The sequence below is a fragment of the Martes martes genome (genome assembly GCF_963455335.1).
Source record: "Martes martes genome assembly, chromosome: 2".
Classification (NCBI taxonomy): Eukaryota; Metazoa; Chordata; class Mammalia; order Carnivora; family Mustelidae; genus Martes; species Martes martes.
In genome coordinates, this window is record NC_137889.1 from 120,014,951 (window position 1) to 120,034,056 (window position 19,106).

Here is a 19,106-nt window from a genome sequence, read left to right on the forward strand (position 1 = left end):
CTGAAAGCAACATTTTTAGAACTCCTGGTCTAGAGAATCTTTAAACAGTAATTTTAAGTAATTACCTTTCTATTGTATATTCTGCAATATAGGACTTGTTCCAGAAGAAACAGAAGAAAATATTGAAGGAGAAATGAGCAGTGAGGATTGCAAATTACAAGATTTGCCTCCGTGTTGGGGACTGGATATAGTTTGTGGTAAAGGAACAGATTTCAACTATGGGCCATGGGCTGATAGGCAAAGGTACTTGAGTAAATTATATTTCTAGTAAGTCTTTTAATGTTGAATGATATAAATTTTATAATAAAGTGGCTTAATATTTTATAAGCTCTTTTATTATGGCAGGTAAGATATCACTAAGCATTTTAATTCAAATTATAAGCATTTTAATTCAAATTATAATTATACATTATAATTTTAATTTAAATTATAAGTTGGCATAAGCAAGTTCATTCTAAAGGGGGGGCTGATTTGTTAGAAAAATGGTGAATGAGGAGCACATTTATTGGTTTCTTTGTTTTTTCTTTTGTATTTAATCAATGAGTTTGCCAGGGACTGTTGGGCTGTAGAGATCCAGAGACAAAAGACATATAGTTCAGTTTCAGTGAGGAAAAACAAACAAAAGAGTTTTATTAAGGACTGAGGTAGAGGTAAGGAAAAAGTCTTGATGAAGCACTTAGAAACGTACTGTACTAGTTTGCTAAGACTGCCATAACAAAGAAGAAGGAACCAAACCTGCCAACACCTTGATCACAGAATTCTAACCTCCAGAACCATGAAAAAATTTCTCTTGTTTAAACTATACAGTCTATGGTTCTTTGTATTTCTTCTAACAAGCTAGGTCGAAAGCACTTTTTAAAACAAGTATAAAAAGAGTCAGTATCAGCACTCTTCATTAGTCCATCAACAGCCCAATAATATCTGCTTCAGTGAATGGTTTGGCTTGTATTTCTCCATTCAAGCTTGTTTATGAACAGAAAAACTAAACTGACTTATTATGTGGAGAAATGAAAAAAGGAAAAAAGAAAAATTTGTTTTATCGACTCTTTTCAGTAGATCTGCCACTGCCAGAAGAGAACAGCAGTATCTTTCTTAACCTGGACTTAAAACCATTCATTCAGGTTTATTTGAAAGAAAGAAAGAAGAGAAAAAAGAAAAACTTCTTCTTTTTTTTTTTTTTTTTTTTTTTTAAGATTTTATTTATTTGAGAGTGAGAGAGGGAGACCACAAGCGGGACGGTGGGGAGAGGGAGAGGGTAAAGCAGACTCCCTACTGAGCAGGGAGTCCAACGCCAGGCTTTCGATCCCAGGACTCTGAGATCATGACCTGCACCAAAGGTAGACGCTTAACCAACTGAGCCACCTAGGTGCCCTGAAAAACTTACTTTCACATGCTTTTAGTTTATTAACGATACTTCTTACTTAACATGTACAAACAGTGCATTTCCTCTTTTGTATCCATTTCCTTTCTTCTCCCCCATTTTGCGTTTCTATACAAATATGAATTGTAATCAGAAATTAATTATAAGGTCAGTTTTCTTAGCATCCACTAAGATGTAAGAAATTTAGGAAGAAATCTCAACTATTTTGCTATTGGATAGTTCATTCAGTTTTGTGACAAGATTTTGATCTCTTCAAAAGAGATTTTGATCTTGTTAGCTTCTGGATTTTGATTTCATTCTACCACCTTTACATGATTTTTCTGAATCATTATGATATTCAGCTTTTCCTTCATGATATTTTCTTTCTGAGAGTTTTCATGTCAGAGTTGAAATACAAACGTATGAGATTTGTACTTAATCCTTAGATAGGTGATAGTTATAATAATGCGAACATTTTCAACATTGTCTAGCCTCTTACTGCTTTCACATAAGTGCTTTTGTTTGTATTTTCACACTTGATTCTCATAACCCAGTGAGATATGTAGGTAGGGCAGATATGGTAAGCTTATTACACCTGTGAGAAAATGGAGATTCAGTGATTTAGGCAAGATAATGATGCTGTAGCATCTAGAGCTAACATTCAGACCAGCCTTTCAAGTCCACGCTTCTTTTCATTATATCCTGATATCCACCTAACAGTCCATTTTCATTCAATGATCATATTGGATTTTTTAAATCTTTAATAGTCTTAGTTTCATGTATTTGTATGTTGTAGCTAGAACATTTGCAGAACTTTTTCATTCATATACACTAACTTGATGGCAAGTTATAGTCTATAATGGGTCAGTTTTCACCTTTTGTTCTATTCATCTAATTTTTCCCTACCTTATTTATTCCAAGTAGCATTTTTTGTTACTTTTTCAACCCTCCCTTTTTAAAAGCTATAAACTGTCACCTTCTCTGAATGTATGAATAACATTACATTAATTTTGACTCTGAAATGGAAAGTCCTTGGGTTCTTTCATCTTTGTGAGAATGATGAGGGGAGGCAAATGTATTAGAGCCTTAGCTTCTTTACTTTTTAGACATCTATTGACCTTTAGATTCTTATTGATAGATTATTGATTAAAAATAATGATTGTAAGGGGAACCTGGTTAAGCATTGCCTTTTGATTTTAGCTCAGATCATGATCTCAGTGTAATGAGATCAAGCCCTGCATCAGACTCCAACCTGGGTATGGAGTCTGCTTAAGATTCTCTCTTTCCCTCTCCCTTTGCCCCTCCCCTCCTCTAAAAATAATAGTGATTATAAAAATAAAAGAAATAATAACCATTTTTTTCAAGCATCATGTACTGTCAAATCTTTTCCATATAGGTTGTTATTTAATCCTCAGATCTCTTCTATGAGGCAAGTTGTGTTATTCCTTTTTCAGATGAGAAAGCAGGTCAAGTGTCTTCAGAAAGGCTAAATAACTCATCCATAGTGGAATGATTCTAACTAAACCATCCTCCTTTAGTTCTTTCTTTAACTCTTGATATGCTTGTAGGAAGTCTTTAATTTCTCACAGTATGCTTGAACAGTGCAGATTTGTTCTTACCGGTATCTCATTTGACAATAGTGTATTATATACTCAAAGCTTGTTGGGGTACCTGGATGGCTCAGTTGATTAAGTGTTGGGACTCTTGGTTTTGGCTCAGGTCATGATCTGATGGGTTGTGAGATTGAGCCCTGCATTGGGTTCTGTGCTCAGTGAGGGAGTCTGTGTGAAGATTCTCTCCCTCTGCCCCTTCCAACTCTTGTGCATGTGTGTGCGCACCTGTACATGCTCTCTCTCTCAAATAAATAAATAAATCTTTAAAAAAATACTTAAAGCTTATTGATCTTTGGAAGTATAAAACATTGGAGAAAAGAGTCTTTCATTATACTGAAAGGAAATTAGTGTAGGTGTTATTTTGTGACTTATTTTTTTTTTTTCTATTTCATGTCCAATTGTTAAATGAGATAGCAGTGATAGTACAAAGTTAGAATACTGATTTTGCTCCCTTATAGATATAATTTTGAGTAACAAGTTATTCTTTATACCTCCTTACATAGAGATTGTCTGTGGAAGTTTTTCTTCCCACCTGATTATCAAGTTCTGAAAGTTTCTGAGATTGCACAGCCTGGGAGACCGCGACAGATCCTTGCTTTTGAACTGCGAATGAATATTATTGCAGATGCTACAATTGATTTGCTGTTTACCAAAAACAGGGTAATTTTTGAAATAATATAGTAGAAAACAGTGTTTAAAATTTGAATATTATTTTCCAGGGTATTTTTCTGGTAACTAGTTCTATACTTAGATTCATTTCTGTGAGCTTCCTGTCACCCTCCCCCCACAATAATTGTATTTATGTTGCTTTCATTAAGTACCAAAAGTAGGAAAAGTTAATAATAAATCTTAATTCTATAATCTGGTTCATTTTCTTCTTTATATCTGGCCAAGTTGTTTTCGTGTATTTTTACTAAAACTTTGAACTTTTGTTCTTAGAAACTTTTATTACCCATTTCATATCATTGATGATTATATTTTATCTGTGATAATGACTGAAAAAGATGGGAGTATGATTAAATAGTGAGAAAGTAATTGTTTTATATGGTTTAATTTTTTTCTTTTGATAGGAAACAAATGCTGTACATGTAAATGTAGGAGCTGGCTCATATTTAGAAATTAATATTCCAATGACAGTTGAGGAAAATGGTAAGCTGCAATGAGTACTTTCCTATTTTAAATGACTAATGGGGGAATGATTAATCTGTAAATAATAGTTTGCTATCCCATTGAGACTAAAATTAATGGGGTTTTCTTTTTCAGCTTTCTATTATATTTACTTGATAGTACATATTAATTACATAATCAAATTATTTGTATACCTGCAGAGAAGGGAAAATTTTTAAATCAAGTTAGGTCTTATGCTTTCATCATACCCTATACTTATTTTTTGTAAAACTGAGGATAATTTGTTTAAAATGTATTTTTCCTATTAGTCTGTTGCTCTGTAAGACCAGGTGCTGTTTATTTTTTTTTAAAACTGTTATAAACTTGGTGCTGAACCTAGTACCTGGCACATGGTTTATGGGCAGTTGTGATAGAATGACTGAAAGGCTTTGTTTTAAGGTTTTATTGTTAATAGATTTTGTTAGGGAGTAATTCTGGTACTTTGAAAAATATAACTTTAAGAAAGCAGAACATTTCATATTGAAAATACTAAATAATACTCTGCTATAGTTTTATCCAAGCTAATCTAAATTTATCATACATTTGAAATTTGGACTCTGATACAAGTTAATCAATAATGTGATTAAATACCTTTTGTTAAATTTATCAAAATATTATATAGCCTTTTTCATTTTCCTTCTTCCTATCCTCCTAGTGTATTTGTATATGTGCTGCCGAAGCGAGCACGCTCCTAGTGTATTTGTAATTGAGAATAATTAAAGTGAAATTCTACTTAATTTATTCACTTCTTGAGAGTACAGAGAATAGCAACTTACCCATATTTTTAAGTCATTAACCAACAGTGTTACTATGGCTGAGTATAATTCAAGTAGTTTTTATATCATGCTTGGCTCTCTTTACTTGTTTCTATCACCTTTTTTTTTTCCTGGTATAAGGAGAAAGAAACTAGTGGGTTGACTGCATTCATTAGCTTGTATAAAAAGGTAGGAGTTGGGTCTATCTACTTAGATAATCAGTTGTGAAACAGTGACTGAGAATGGCATAGAGAATCTTTTCCCTGTACCTTTGAGGCTCTTTCAGTGAAGATTTAAACCTTACCTTTGCTTGTTGTAGAAGAATGGTCATACTTAGTCTTGAAGCAGATGCTTGAGATTCTCTAGGACTGGGTGGTTCAGATTAGTAAGTTGTAAAGAACATCTTTTAGGGTAGCCTTACAGAGACACAGCAGGAGGAAAAAGACAATTGAGGGGTTGCATAAAATTGAGAATGATTCAATTAAGGGAGTGCTTCTACCATTTTTAAACTGATATTCCACGTAGGAAATATTTGTTCACCTTTCTTTTGTGCAGTTATGGGTACACCTGGGGTAAGGGATCCACTGAGGGCTGAGGGAATCGATATCTCGAGCATACTTACTATGAATTCGTGGTTGGTGCCACAGCACACTGGTTGTGGAACTCCGAGTGAGTTATGGGTCTAAGGAGAGTCCAGTCAGGTAGGTTCTTGGGAAAGGTTAGGTGGCTTTTAAGATGACTGTCTGAGGGGAAACATAGATAAAGTCATAGATATTAACAAAATATAGTTCAAACACATTTAAAACTTTTTTCAGAGATTCGGGTATTTGAAAAAAAATGCCCAGAATAGGATGCATGCTGAACTAGTTACAGACTAATGACCATAGTAGCATTAGTGTTCATAGAAGGGCAGCCCTTGAAGAAAAGAAGTGAAATACTTTGCAGTTTTCTTCTTTTGTTCAGAATGGAGCTATGTTGTTTGCTAACTGTCATTAATTACATAAGGAATAGCCATTGTTTAGAAACTATCATTATATATGGAGCATTTTTCATATAAGGAAAATGATTGAAAGAACTTTCTTTGAGTCACTAGGAGAAGAAGAGACATGGGAGCCGTCTTTAGTAGTTGAAAACTGTCATTTAGAGGATGGACTTAACAGTATTGTACTGGCAAGCAAAATTAGGAGGACATTTTGTGAAGAAGGAACTTTATTCCTTTAGAGTTGTCCAAAATGAGAAAGGTCACTTATTAGATAGCAAGTTCCCCATCACTGGGATATATTTGTATAGTTTCTGATTACCATTTTTCAGAGATGCCTTCTTTGGGTGGTGATGGGAGTTGTTTCCAGTACAAAATTTTTAGTCATACATACATCTTTTTAGGTTCTTAATTTTTGTGTTTTCACTTTTACTAGGTTATACTCCTGCAATTAAAGGACAGCTCTTACATGTTGATGCTACCACCAGCATGCAATACCGGACCCTTTTAGAAGCAGAAATGTTAGCAGTAAGTCTAGAGTATATGATGATACTGTTTACATACATAAAATCGGAATTTGGTTTTAATTTTTTAATATAAAATTTTAATGACCAGGAAGTTATTAAATAGTTAATCTTCTCATTCAAGAACTATCAGATGCTTTTGGTGTTATTTTTGGGAAGAGGAGTAGATTCCCAGTGCTGTGGACTCTGGCATCTTTTTTGCTCTGCTTCTGGTTATGGGCAAAGTGAATATAAGGCTGTGCTAGCATGGTTTTTGGTCTTTAAAATGTGAAAAGTTGTTAGATTATTATTATTATTTTAAAGATTTTATGTATTTATTTGACAGAGAGAGAGATCACAAGTAGGCAGAGAGGCAAGCAGAGAGAGAGAGAGAGAGGGAAGCAGGCTCCCTGCTGAACAGAGAGCCCGATGTGGGACTTGATCCCAGGACCCTGAGATCATGACCTGATCCGTAGGCAGAGGCTTAACCCACTGAGCCACCCAAGGTGCCCGAGATTATTTTTAAATTTTATTTTATGTTTAGACTGATTCCTGTGTTATAAATGAGATAATTTTTCACTATATGTTTCTGGCCCCATTGGATTCCTGCTCATGGCTTAATAAGTCATTTTCCTTTTTTATTTGATGAATGAGGTAAAAAGAAGAAAATCTTATTGATACTGCAGATTGCTCCATATTAGAAAAAATATGGAAGTATTTATGATTAAATGGCAGGTTGGGGCCTCATTTCATTATCAGGTGGATTATTCTTCATCAGGGAAGACAACATTAACAATAATAACAAAAGCCACTATGTAGAATGGCTGATACTCAGAAAGGATTCTTTTATAAGATTCTCTTATATTAGGTCTTATTTGTGTAAAAAAAGCATTTTTACACATATATATGTAAATTAAGAGGAGAAAATTGTAATTACCAAGAATATATTGAATACTATAAATGTATATTAAACTGGCATATTTAGCATTTTAATGAATTCCTGAGCTATTGCTTATAAACGGTGCTGGGCAATAATGCTATTCCTGGTCAGGCAGCTCTTGCCTTTAGCAGAATCTCCAAACTTTGGCAGATGGAATACATGATAAAACACCTTAAATGCATTATAAAGCTCCCTATCAAACTGCCAAACGGGAACCTGGAAGGCACCGATGGCCAAACCCTGAGCCTCGCACATAACAGATTAGGTTTAAAGAGGAATTAAGGACGTTCGTTGCTACTCTGTTAGTTTAGCTAGAGTACAGTATCAAAACTTTAGTCTGCTTTGTTCTTAAAGTTTTCATGGCTTACTATTTCAAGGAGCTGGATATAACCATAGATACTGATCTTTAGCTTAAGTAATATTAGAATCTCAAAGGGACCTCTGTTCAGCTCAGTGGGAAAATAAGTTTTAATTACTCTTATTAGTGTATGTGTGAATTTATTTCTAATGTTCTTCACAAACTGTCACATTTTAAGCTCTAACATTTTTACTTAACATTTCATTTGCAGTTCCACATCAATGCCAGTTATCCCCGAATATGGAACATGCCACAGACTTGGCAGTGTGAATTAGAGGTTTATAAAGCCACCTACCACTTTATCTTTGCACAGAAGAACTTCTTTACTGGTAATTTTCTAATAAATGTAAATATAATGAGATTTATCACAGTGAACTTGTTTACATTCAGTATGTTTTGCCTTTAGATTCAACATGGGGATTTTTCTGGTAGAGTTCATACTTTTTTTTTTTTTTACACTTCTTTTTGGGCTAAGAATATAAAAGGGAAAATTTAAATATAGGTATTTTGTGTTCTCTTTTACCGCAAACAAGGGAAATACCAACCCAAAATTGGGCTTCCAAAAAAAATGAAAGAGTTCATCTTAGGCTGGTGCTTTGTGTCATCATAGTAGGGGATAATTTGGGGAGGATGAATCAGTTTCTTTCTTTGCCTGAATTAGGCATCAGCATAGTTTTATTATTTTGTTTCAGTTATGTAATCCACGAACAGTATATTCAAATAGCCAAGTATGTTATTTTTTTATTTTATTGAAGTATAGTTGACACGTTACATTAGTTTTGGTTATACAACAGTGACTCAAAAACTCTGTGCTCACCACAAGTATAGCTACCATCTGTCACCATACGGTACTACTACAACACCACTGACTATGTTGCTTATGCCATGCCTTTCGTTCCAGAGACTTCCTCGGTTCATAACTGGAAGCCTCTACCTCCCACTCCTCTTTACCTATTTTTCTCATCTCTTTACCCTCTTCCCCTCTGAGCACCAACAGTTTGTTTTCTCTATTTATGGGTCTTTTTCTGCTTTTTATTTGTTTTGTTAGATTTCACATGTAAGTGAAACATTGTTGCACATGGCACAATTTTATTCCTTTTTATGGCTGTTTAGTATTCCTGTGTGTGTGTGTGTGTATGTGTGTGTGTTTGTGTGTCTGTACATCAACACACACCACATCTTTATTCATCTATTGTTGACACTTAGTTTGCTTCCATATCTTGGCTGTTGTAAATAATGGTGCAATAAACGGGTGCATACAGTTTTTCGAATTAGTGTTTTCATATTCTTTGAGTAAATACCCAGTAGTGGAATTATTGGATCATATGGTATTTCTGTTTTAAGTTTTTGAGGAACCTCCATACAGTTTTCCATAGTGGCTGTACCAGTTTACATTCCCACCAACAGTGCACGAGGGTATGTTATTTTTGTGTTTGGAACTCCTACTTCTTTCCATTGGCATGGATATTGAGTTGATGTTATCGTTAGTTGGAAAAAATTCCTTTATTTCTTGAAACATAGTACGGTAGCTACTCATATTTCATGGGTTTAGGAGCAGGCACTCTTGGTCTCTGACTAACATATATATGACTACATAAAAATAAGTTGCGTTTATAGAACCTTCCCATAGAAAGTTTAGCTAAACAGAGTTGGGCTGATTTGCCAGGGTCAGTGGCTACCCCAGAGCACCTAATATTTGGTTCACTGATTGCTACATTTATCCATCTATCCATCCATTCATCCATCCCTCCATCCTTCCCTGTACCCACCAGTCATTTACAAACATCAGATCTGTGCTGAGTACTATTAGATATTTGGGGCTATGGTGGTAGGTATACATAGATAGTCCTGCCCTTACGTTACTTACTAGCAATATGATGTTGGCCAAATTATCTAATTATTTTACCTTCTGTTTCCTTATCTGTGAAATAGAGATAATAATTTCTACCCTAATTTTGCTATTGTTAGAGTTTGGGCATTGTATAATGCCATTACTACAATATGTTCAATCGTAAGTGTTTTATATTTGTTTTCTAATTTGACTGGGAACTTTATTGTGGGAACTAGATAGAAAGCTTCTAAATTCTTGAAGTTATATAATTCTTCAAGGCTTGAGTCGGGGTCCCAGTAGTAGAATTTGTAACAAAATCCCTGGCAAGTTAAACTTTTGTCAGTGAAGCTGAACATTGAATAAGTACTGAACATTGAATTGAAGCTGAACATTGAATAAGTACTGCTCAATTTATTTTAAAAAAATAGCTAAAATTCACAGTGTGTATTATGTGTCTGTCTCTGTTCTAAGCAATTTGCACATATTGAATTGTTGAATCCTTATAATAATTCCTGAGATCGATATTATTGTTATCCTTGTTTTACAGATGAGGAAAGTAAGTTACAGAGTGGTCAAGCAGTTTGTCCAGGGTCACACAACTAGTAAGTCTGTCGAGCTAGTGTTCCAACCCAAGTTGTCTGGCTCAAGAATCTGTTATATTTAGTTTCTTCAACAGTAGCCATTTCTCTCTCACTTAAGGTTTTGTATTTTATAACTTTGCTAACCTTTTAAAATAGGTTCCTATTTTTAAGCATTTAATCCTTCACATTGTTTTTATTCCAGACATTTCACATTCTTAGACTTTAGCAGTGCTAAGAATACTTGGAATAGATACTTCCTCAAGATTTAAAATTTTTAACTTTGTAGTAACACTTTAATTTAGACTGAGCATTGTACTAGTCATTTTCAAATAGACAAGTACACATTTTCTGTTACAACCATGTTTTCCTTAAATTATTTTCGGCACCTGGGTGACTCAGTCAGTTAAGCATCTGCCTTTGGCTCAGGTCATCATCTCAGCCCCACATTGGGTTCCCTGCTCAGTGGGGAGTCTGCTTCTCCCTCTGACCCTCTTCCCCTCTCCCCTCCCTGCCCCGTGCTTGCTACCTCACTTGCTCGCCACTCTCTCTCCAATAAATAAATAAAATCTTAAAAAAGTTTTTTTTCTTTTTTTCCTAAATTATTTTCTTTATTTCTAACCTCTAAGCCTATACATATTGCAGTCACTTTTTTGTTTTTTGGGTTTTTTTTTCCCCCTAAAATTTATTTGGAGAAATTTAAAGAAAATTGAAAGATACAAAACTTAAATTCTCATATCCCAGGTTTTACAGCTGTAACTTTTATTCATATTTTTTCTATTGCTTTTTAGAATCCTTTAAAACCTTATTTATTCTTTAAAAAGGATGACTATTAGAGAGTAACATGTTTAGCCTGGTGGTGACCATACTTGGTCATAGTGTTTGAATTGCTTTTCTCTGTTCTCAGTTTTCTGTTTCCCCATTGACAGAATTCTGCAGAAAGCAAATGACCAAATTTGGTGTGAGGGCATGCCTAATACTCCTCAGTAGCCATTCTTATGCCAATTATTACATAAAGTTGTTATTTTTTTTTAAATTTATTTTTTTGACAGAGAGAGAGAGAGCACAAGCAGGGGAACAGTAGGCAGAGGGAGAAGCAGACTCCTCACTGAGCAAAGAGCCCAATGCAGAGCTCAATTCTAGGACCCTGGGCTCATGACCTGAGCCAAAGGCAGATAGACGCTTAACCAACTGAGCTACCCACGTGTCCCGATAAAGTTGTTCTTAACAGATTTTAGTGTGGGGCAAAGAGAACTTCATGATAAATATAAAAAATAATCTCAGGAATAAAAGATGTAAGACAGAGGCAGAAGTGAAGTCTCTTCTGCCTTCGAAATTGATTTAGATTTACTCTGATAAGGAGGAGGAAAAGACAATGGTAACAGTATTACAAAGCTCCAGTACAACTGATTGATATTTTATGAGGTATTTGCCTACCAACATAATTATAAAGTGAGTTGTACATGAGTTTTATCCAGGTAAATATTTAGATTACCAACTTAATAACTTTTTTTTAAGTTTTTATTTAAATTCCATTTAGTTAACACACAGTGTAATATTAGTTTCAGGCATAAAATATAGTGATTCAGCACATCCATACAACACCCAGTGCTCATCACAACTTAATAACTTTAAAAAATTTGTTGTCTAAATGGGTAAGGCAGTCATGAAATAACTGCTTCCTTTTTAAAATTATTTGATAAGACCATCTGCTAATGAGATGTATGTATGGAACATACATACATAAACCAACTTTTGGTTTAAAGAGAAATACATAATAAATATAGTTGAGGCTAGTAAAAATATTTTACCATATTTTAAAATATTTATCAGTAAAGATATTGTATAAAGTGGTAATGAGACTATACTGCAGAATATTTTGAAAATTCAAATAAAATATGGAAGAAAAAACAAGTAAGACTTGTTAAAATAGAAATTAGCTAATAACTTTATAAAATTACATTGGTTTCCTGAGATGATTAGTGGATTATTTGAATTTGTGTTTACTAGCAATTATATCTCAATCTTTTTTTTTTAAAGATATTACTTATTTATTTGACAAGAGATCACAAGTAGGCAGAGAGGCAGGCGGAGAGCGAGGGGGGAAAAATGGCTCCCTGCTGAGCAGAGAGCCCGATGCAGGGCTCCATCCCAGGACCCTGGGATCATCACCTGAGCCGAAGGCAGAGGCTTAATCCACTGAGCCACCCAGGCACCCCTATATCTCAGTCTTTTAACTAGAAGTGTAAAGTAGATAAATGGAACCAATGTTAAGTTTAAAGTCTCTTATTAATAATGATTCAAAACAAATTTAAACCATGATGTCAGCCCACAGAGAATTTATGGGCATGTCTCTTTATGGGCATTTCTTGTTTTGTATTATTTATCAGTCCCAAGTTTATTGGCATGTGCACTATACTCAGAAAATTAAGCGATACAAAACAGTGTATATATTTTGCTAGCATGAACTGGAAATAACAAATGCATGTAAGACATGAATGCAGAGGAAATGGCTATGACCTTAGTAATCAGAGAAGGAAAAGGGGAAGACCATAACATCTGAAATGATCTTTGTATAATGAGCTCAGTAATATTAACTGATAATTTACGTAGTTTGTCTCCATAGAACATTCTAAAGCATGTTCATTTATATTACTTTCATGACTCTGAAAAGAGATAGCTGTTACTCTTATCCCTGACTTAATGAGAGGAATTGAAGCAGGGAAACATTCAGTGACTTGGTCAGACTCAATGAGGCTAGTAAGTGGGGGAGATATTTAAGATATTTAGGAGTTTTCCTTTAGCAGAGAGGATACTAAAGAGTATACTTATTTTAGATAGAATGAATAGTTTGAGTAAAAGTGCAGAACTAAAAATGTTGGTGAAGAAGAAAAGAGAAAAATCAGCTTGACTAATGATAAGTTTATACTGTAGAGTTGGTTAATTCCAAAGAATTAATTCCAGAGATGACTTTTGGGTATCTCTCTATTGCTAGCCATTGTGCTAAAGAATTAAATTAGAAAGTTGTTAGGTAGGGTGGCATGGGGAAGTAAAAGTTTATAGTAAGCATAGATACTATACAGTATGATGAACCACGTGATTGCTTGTTCAGTGAAATAAAAATACACTTAAAATTGTCAAGTGGAGTTTTCCTTTATTCATAGAACAGGTTAATTACCATATTCAATTGATTGATATAAAATTCTGTATCTTATTTATATTAATTTAAATTACTGATATTTGATATTTAATGTATTATTTTGCCATTTTATTAAGAGAGGGATTTTTAATGTACACAAGCTTTTGTACATTGCAGCTAAATTTTATATGAGTTCATGTATTATATAAGATAAATTTGACTTCTGATTTCATTATTGAATGTAATATCTTTCAGTTTAAAGATAAAATCTCATTTAAAATCCAAAGAAACTACTTCAAATATTTAATTATTTTTACCTATTATTTTCTTTAGAATATCTTTAATAATAAGTGCTTCCGTACATAGAATACTTACCCTGTGGCAGTTACTGTGCTAAAACTTGACACATGTAATTTCAGTTCTCACCATAAGTCTGTGAAGTTGTCCTCATTTTGTAAAAGAGAAAACCAATAGCATTTGTGTTATTCATTTAAGATTACATTGCTAGTAAAATGGTAAAGACAGAATTTAAACCCAGTACTGTCTGCTGTCAGACTGTGCTAAATACTGTTTCTAGCCATTTTTCTGTCTCATATATACAAAGTTCTAATTTTTTATGCATAGCACTGTTACATAGTATGGGTATATAGAGATGAGCTTGACACCTTAAGGAGGAGACCATGTACTGAAAGATATGATTGCTGGGAGTATAGGCATATAAGTGACATGAATGCCTTAAGAAAAAGTAAAACCACTGTTTTAGATTAGTGCTCATATCTTTATATAAAGAGTTTTTGCTTATCGGGATTAAAAAAAAAAGGTACCAGAGGATAGGCAGACTAAATAAATGAATAATTTTAAACTGCAAGACTTAAAACCATACAAACTGGCAGTACAACAAATCAGAAATCAGAGATTATTGACTGTAAATACTAACAGGGCCGTGTTTGTGTTCACCATTATATTCCCAGAGTCTAGAACAGAGTCTGGCACACAGAAGACACTCTGTAGGTATTTAGTCAGTAAATAAAATCAGTCAGTAAATGAAAAAATGCTCAACCCTACTTGTAATTAGGAAGTTCAGCCAAAATGAGTTAACAGTTTTCAGTGATTAATTAATTCCCAAGCTACGTCCTCTCACTCCCCCAGAGAGAAAGAGAAAGAGAAAGAGGGAGGGACAAGGGACAGCGGGAGGGAAAGGTAGAAGGAAGTATAATGCAGGAGAAGATACAATGAAATAGATAAGTCAAGCATATATTTCTGATAGGAGTATAAATGGTTTCACTATTCTTAGAAAGCAATTCTGTAATTTATAGTAGCTTTGAAAAACTTTATAGGCTTTGACCTAGCCATTCTACTTCTGGAATCTATACTGACAAAGTAATCCTGAGTATATAAAATATCTTCCATGAAAATATATATAAAATTATATATAACACAAAAATTTGGAAAGAGTCTAAATATCCAAGATTACTAAATGGTTAAGTAAATCCTGGCAAATCTCCTTATTGAACTCTTATTAAAATTTTTGTTAATGTTTGTGAAATAACATGGAAAAATTTTGAGTTCAGTGGGAAAAAGCAATATATGAAATATGTACATCTAGAATAGTATAAAAAACTACCTAGAAAGTAAAACTAGAAGGAAAGATATCCACAATGCTGGATATTTGGGTAGTGGATTATCAAGTGATATTTTTTTTCTTTTATCTTCTAAAGTTTCTCTAATAAATAATAGGTATAAAAATTAAAAATAAATGGGTATATAAAACACATAAAATTTCTCTTATTTGGAACTGTGATTAGTACGTAAATATTGGTTTGTTATTAAATCACCTGTATCTTAATCTTCTTTTAGTATTTCAGTATAAAAGTTCTTTTTAGTTGTGAAGGAAAAATCATTTTTGACTGGTGTTAGAATATTTATATTGTTTTCTTAATTTCAGTTAACTTTTGCTTTCTGTCTTCCACTCCCATGATTTTAGATTTAATCCAAGACTGGTCTAGTGATAGTGCTCCAGACATTTTTTCATTTGTGCCATATACGTGGAATTTTAAAATCATGTTTCATCAATTTGAAATGATTTGGGCTGCTAATCAACACAATTGGATTGACTGTTCCACTAAACAACAGGAAAACGGTAAGAACTTAAAAATTAGGTTAAGTGTTCTGTTCCTTAAGAGAAATAACAACAGTGGAAATTGATGTTGATTTTATAGTTTTAATAGATACTAGAATTGATCTTTTTTCCATTGTCTTATAATACTCTTGGAGAATTACTTCAGAGTTTTTATTGGACTAAGCATTTTGTGTTTCATTTTCTTAGGTATGTATTTAAGGCAATTTTTATTTAAAGTTTTATTGAAGTTAAAAATAAATTTTCTCTTTTTTTCCTCTTCTTGTAGTGTATCTGGCAGCCTGTGGGGAAACACTAAACATTGATTTCTCTTTGCCTTTTACGGACTTTGTTCCAGCTACGTGTAACACCAAGTTCTCTTTAAGAGTATGTATAATTGTTTGAATTCTTTATTAGTAAGTTTGATTAGTTTATTAGTAAGTTTGATTTCCCAAAGCTTATCTTTACTTTTCCCCGCTATCCCATTGTTATCCTGCAGTATTTTAGTTCTCCACCATTGTTCATGAGGTTCAGTGTCACAGAAATGCTGCTGTTTGTTTTTTGTAGTTCCCCGGAGGAGTTGAGCAATAAAAAGAAAATTCCCTGAGCTGAATATTTTCCTAACCAGCTCATTTCTAACCTTTGTGGCTAACATGTTCTTTTGAAAACCCCTTCTAGCTCTAATGTTTACCGTGTATGAACTAGATTTTACACTTTCCTTTATTTTGTTACTAATTATAAACATGAATTCAAGGGATTTCCACAAATACCTCTCTTCCTTTTTCTGAAAGGCAGCTCTAATGAGTTCAAAATTTTGTGGAATACCTAATTTTAGGGTATGAACAATCAGAAGTAGTTATTAGTATTGATGGAGGTTATGATGGTAAAAAATAGCAACAATAAGAGCCGCCAATACCTTTTAAACATGTTCTGTGTGACATACACAATTTCCAGTGCTTTATGTGTATTAGCTCATTTCATTCTCAGAACAATTTACTTGAGGTAGTTGTTATCTGCATTTATGAAATAGGAAACTGAGAAGCTGAGTTTATGTAACTTATCATGTGACTGGTGAGTAGCTGAATTGGAATTTGAACCCAAGTGGTATAGGTCAGGGCTTCATTCTCTTAACCACTCTGCTGTGCTGCCTGTTAAGAAATCAGGAATCATAGTACCCCAGTGTTTATAGCATTATCAACAATAACCAAATTATAAAGGGTCCAAATGTCCATTGACTGATAAGTGGATAAAGAGGTGTGGTATAGATACATGGTGGAATATTACTCAGCCATCAAAAAGAATGAAATATTGTCATTTGCCATGAAGTGGATAGAGCTAGAGCGTATTATGCTAAGTGAAATAAGTCAGAGAAAGACAAATACCGTATGATTTCACTCATATGTGGAATTTAAGAAAACAGATGAACATTGGGGGGGAAAAGTGAGATGCAAACCATAAAATAGACTTAACTATTGAGAACTGAGAGTTGCTGGAAAGGAGGTGGATGGGGATTGGCTAAGTGGGTGATAGGTATTAAGGTTAAGGGCACTTGCTGAGCGAAATAAGTCAATCGGAAGAAGACATTTATCATATAATCTCCCTGATATGATGAATTTGAGAGGCAGAGTTGGGGGGGGTTGGGGAGTATGGAAGGAAAAAAATGAAACAAGATGGGATTGGGAGGGAGACAAAACATAAGAGACTCTTAATCTCACAAAATAAACTGAGGGTTGCTGGGGGGAGAGGGGTATGGAGAGGGTGGTTGGGTTATGAACATTGGGGAGGGTATGTGCTCTGGTGAGTGCTGTGAAGTGTGTAAGCCTGATGATTCACAGACCTGTACCCCTGGGGCAAATAATACATTATATGTTAATTTTTTAAAAAAGGGCACTTGGGTTGAGCACCAGATGTTACATGTAAGTGATGAATCACTAAATTCTCCTGAAACTAATATTATACTGAATGTTAACTAACTGGAATTTAAATTAAAAAATTTTTAAAAATGTAAATAAAACAAGAATGAAATTCTGTAATAATCAAATCTAAAAAAAAAAAAAATCAGGCATCATGATGAACAAGATTAGGACACCGACCTATAAGGAGAAAAGTGAAGCCAAATGAAAACATATCAATTCAGAATTCTTCAAAGCCAGTTGATAATCCAGGATAATCCTATTTTAAAAATTAAGTAGGGGCGCCTGGGTGGTATAGTCAGTTTAGGCTCAGGTTGTAATCTCAGGTTTGTGAGACCCAGCCCTGCATTGGGCTCCATGCTTAGCACAGAGTCTCCTTGAGTTTCTCTCCCCCTCTGCTCCTCCCACTGCGTTCTTCCCCCTGTCTCTCTGTCTCTAAACTAAATCTTTAAAAAAAAAATTAATAAAATGCATAACATATTCCACCTGAACTTACTGTCAGTGAGATGATTTTGGTTTTATTTATTTATTTTTTAAAGATTTTTATTTATTTGAGAGAGAGAGAGCATGAGCGGAGAGGGAAGAGAAACTCAAGCAGACTCTGTGCTGAGCACAGAGCCCAGCATAGGGCTCAATCTCACAACCTTGAGATCATGACTTGAGCTGAACGCAGATGCTTAACCAACTGAGCCACCAGGCATTCCTCAGTGAGATGATTTTTAATTTTTTTTTTTTTTTTTACTGAGTTACATGTGAAATACCCATGGATACCCATAGAGATAATCTTTTTACTATTTTGTGAAAACTATGCTATTTATTCCCTTACTCTTTTATTTAACTTTCTAATCAGAATTTAGTTAAAAAAAAAAAAAAGAATAGCAAAATTTAGTTTTAGTCAATGTTAAATCTTATCCCAGTTATTTAACTGACTTGATTATAAAATCTGCCTTTTGAAATTTATTTTCTTTCGAATTTATTCTCAAGATTATTATAAACAGGTTTGGCTGTAAATAGCTAACATATTTATATACCTGTTTTATTACTTTGGGTTATTATAAATTATTTTTCAGGGAGAAGATGTTGATCTTCATTTATTTCTACCAGATTGCCACCCCAGTAAATATTCATTATTTATGTTGGTAAAGAATTGCCACCCAAATAAAATGACTCACGATACCGGTATTCCTGCTGAGTGTCAAAGTGGTCAGAAAACAGTTAAACCAAAATGGAGGAATATTACACAAGAAAAGTGAGTATATAAAATTAGTGATTTAAATATTTGTGTTTATATGTGGAGAAGATTCTTCTGATTCTTTCAAAAAATAAAGATAAAATTGATTATTTGTAAGTGGTGTTTGTACACAGTTAAATGAATTAAATAACTGACCAGAATTTTATTTTTTGTTCTTCAAAGAGCTGGTTGGGTTGAATGCTGGACTGTCCCAAGTGTCATGCTTACAATTGATTATACATGGCATCCAATTTATCCACAAAAAGCAGATGAGCAACTAAAACAGTCATGTAAGTGTTTTTTATATAATTTGTACTTTGAAACATCTGGTTTATGATTGATAGCCATTAAAAGTATAAGAAATTTTTTTTTTATTTGGAAATGTATCTATTCATTTGATGTAATTTTAAACATTTAAAAATCTTCTAAGGATTTTTGGCATAATTAAAACTAACTTTCCTTGAGTATTTACTGTGTATCAAATACTAGAGCAGGCTGTTTGCTGGTTTACATTATCTCATTTAATCCTTACAACTCTGTGAGATAAATGTTGTTATTGTAGGTTTGAACAAATATGTTCAGAGAAAGTAAATAATTTTTTCAAGTTCTGCCAAGCTAGAAAC

At 33.7% G+C, this 19,106-nt stretch overlaps 1 protein-coding gene across 1 annotated transcript in view; it reads left to right on the forward strand.

The window, feature by feature from the left end:
• BLTP1 (bridge-like lipid transfer protein family member 1) overlaps positions 1–19,106 on the forward strand; it is a 204,592-nt gene that overhangs the window by 42,292 nt on the left and 143,194 nt on the right. Inside the window, exons 12-20 of the mRNA XM_080795525.1 lie at positions 93–243; positions 3,477–3,633; positions 4,044–4,122; positions 6,311–6,402; positions 7,887–8,004; positions 15,208–15,363; positions 15,629–15,726; positions 18,323–18,501; positions 18,667–18,773. Coding sequence (XP_080651651.1) covers positions 93–243; positions 3,477–3,633; positions 4,044–4,122; positions 6,311–6,402; positions 7,887–8,004; positions 15,208–15,363; positions 15,629–15,726; positions 18,323–18,501; positions 18,667–18,773 — 1,137 coding nt within the window. The remainder of the gene's footprint in view (positions 1–92; positions 244–3,476; positions 3,634–4,043; positions 4,123–6,310; positions 6,403–7,886; positions 8,005–15,207; positions 15,364–15,628; positions 15,727–18,322; positions 18,502–18,666; positions 18,774–19,106) is intronic.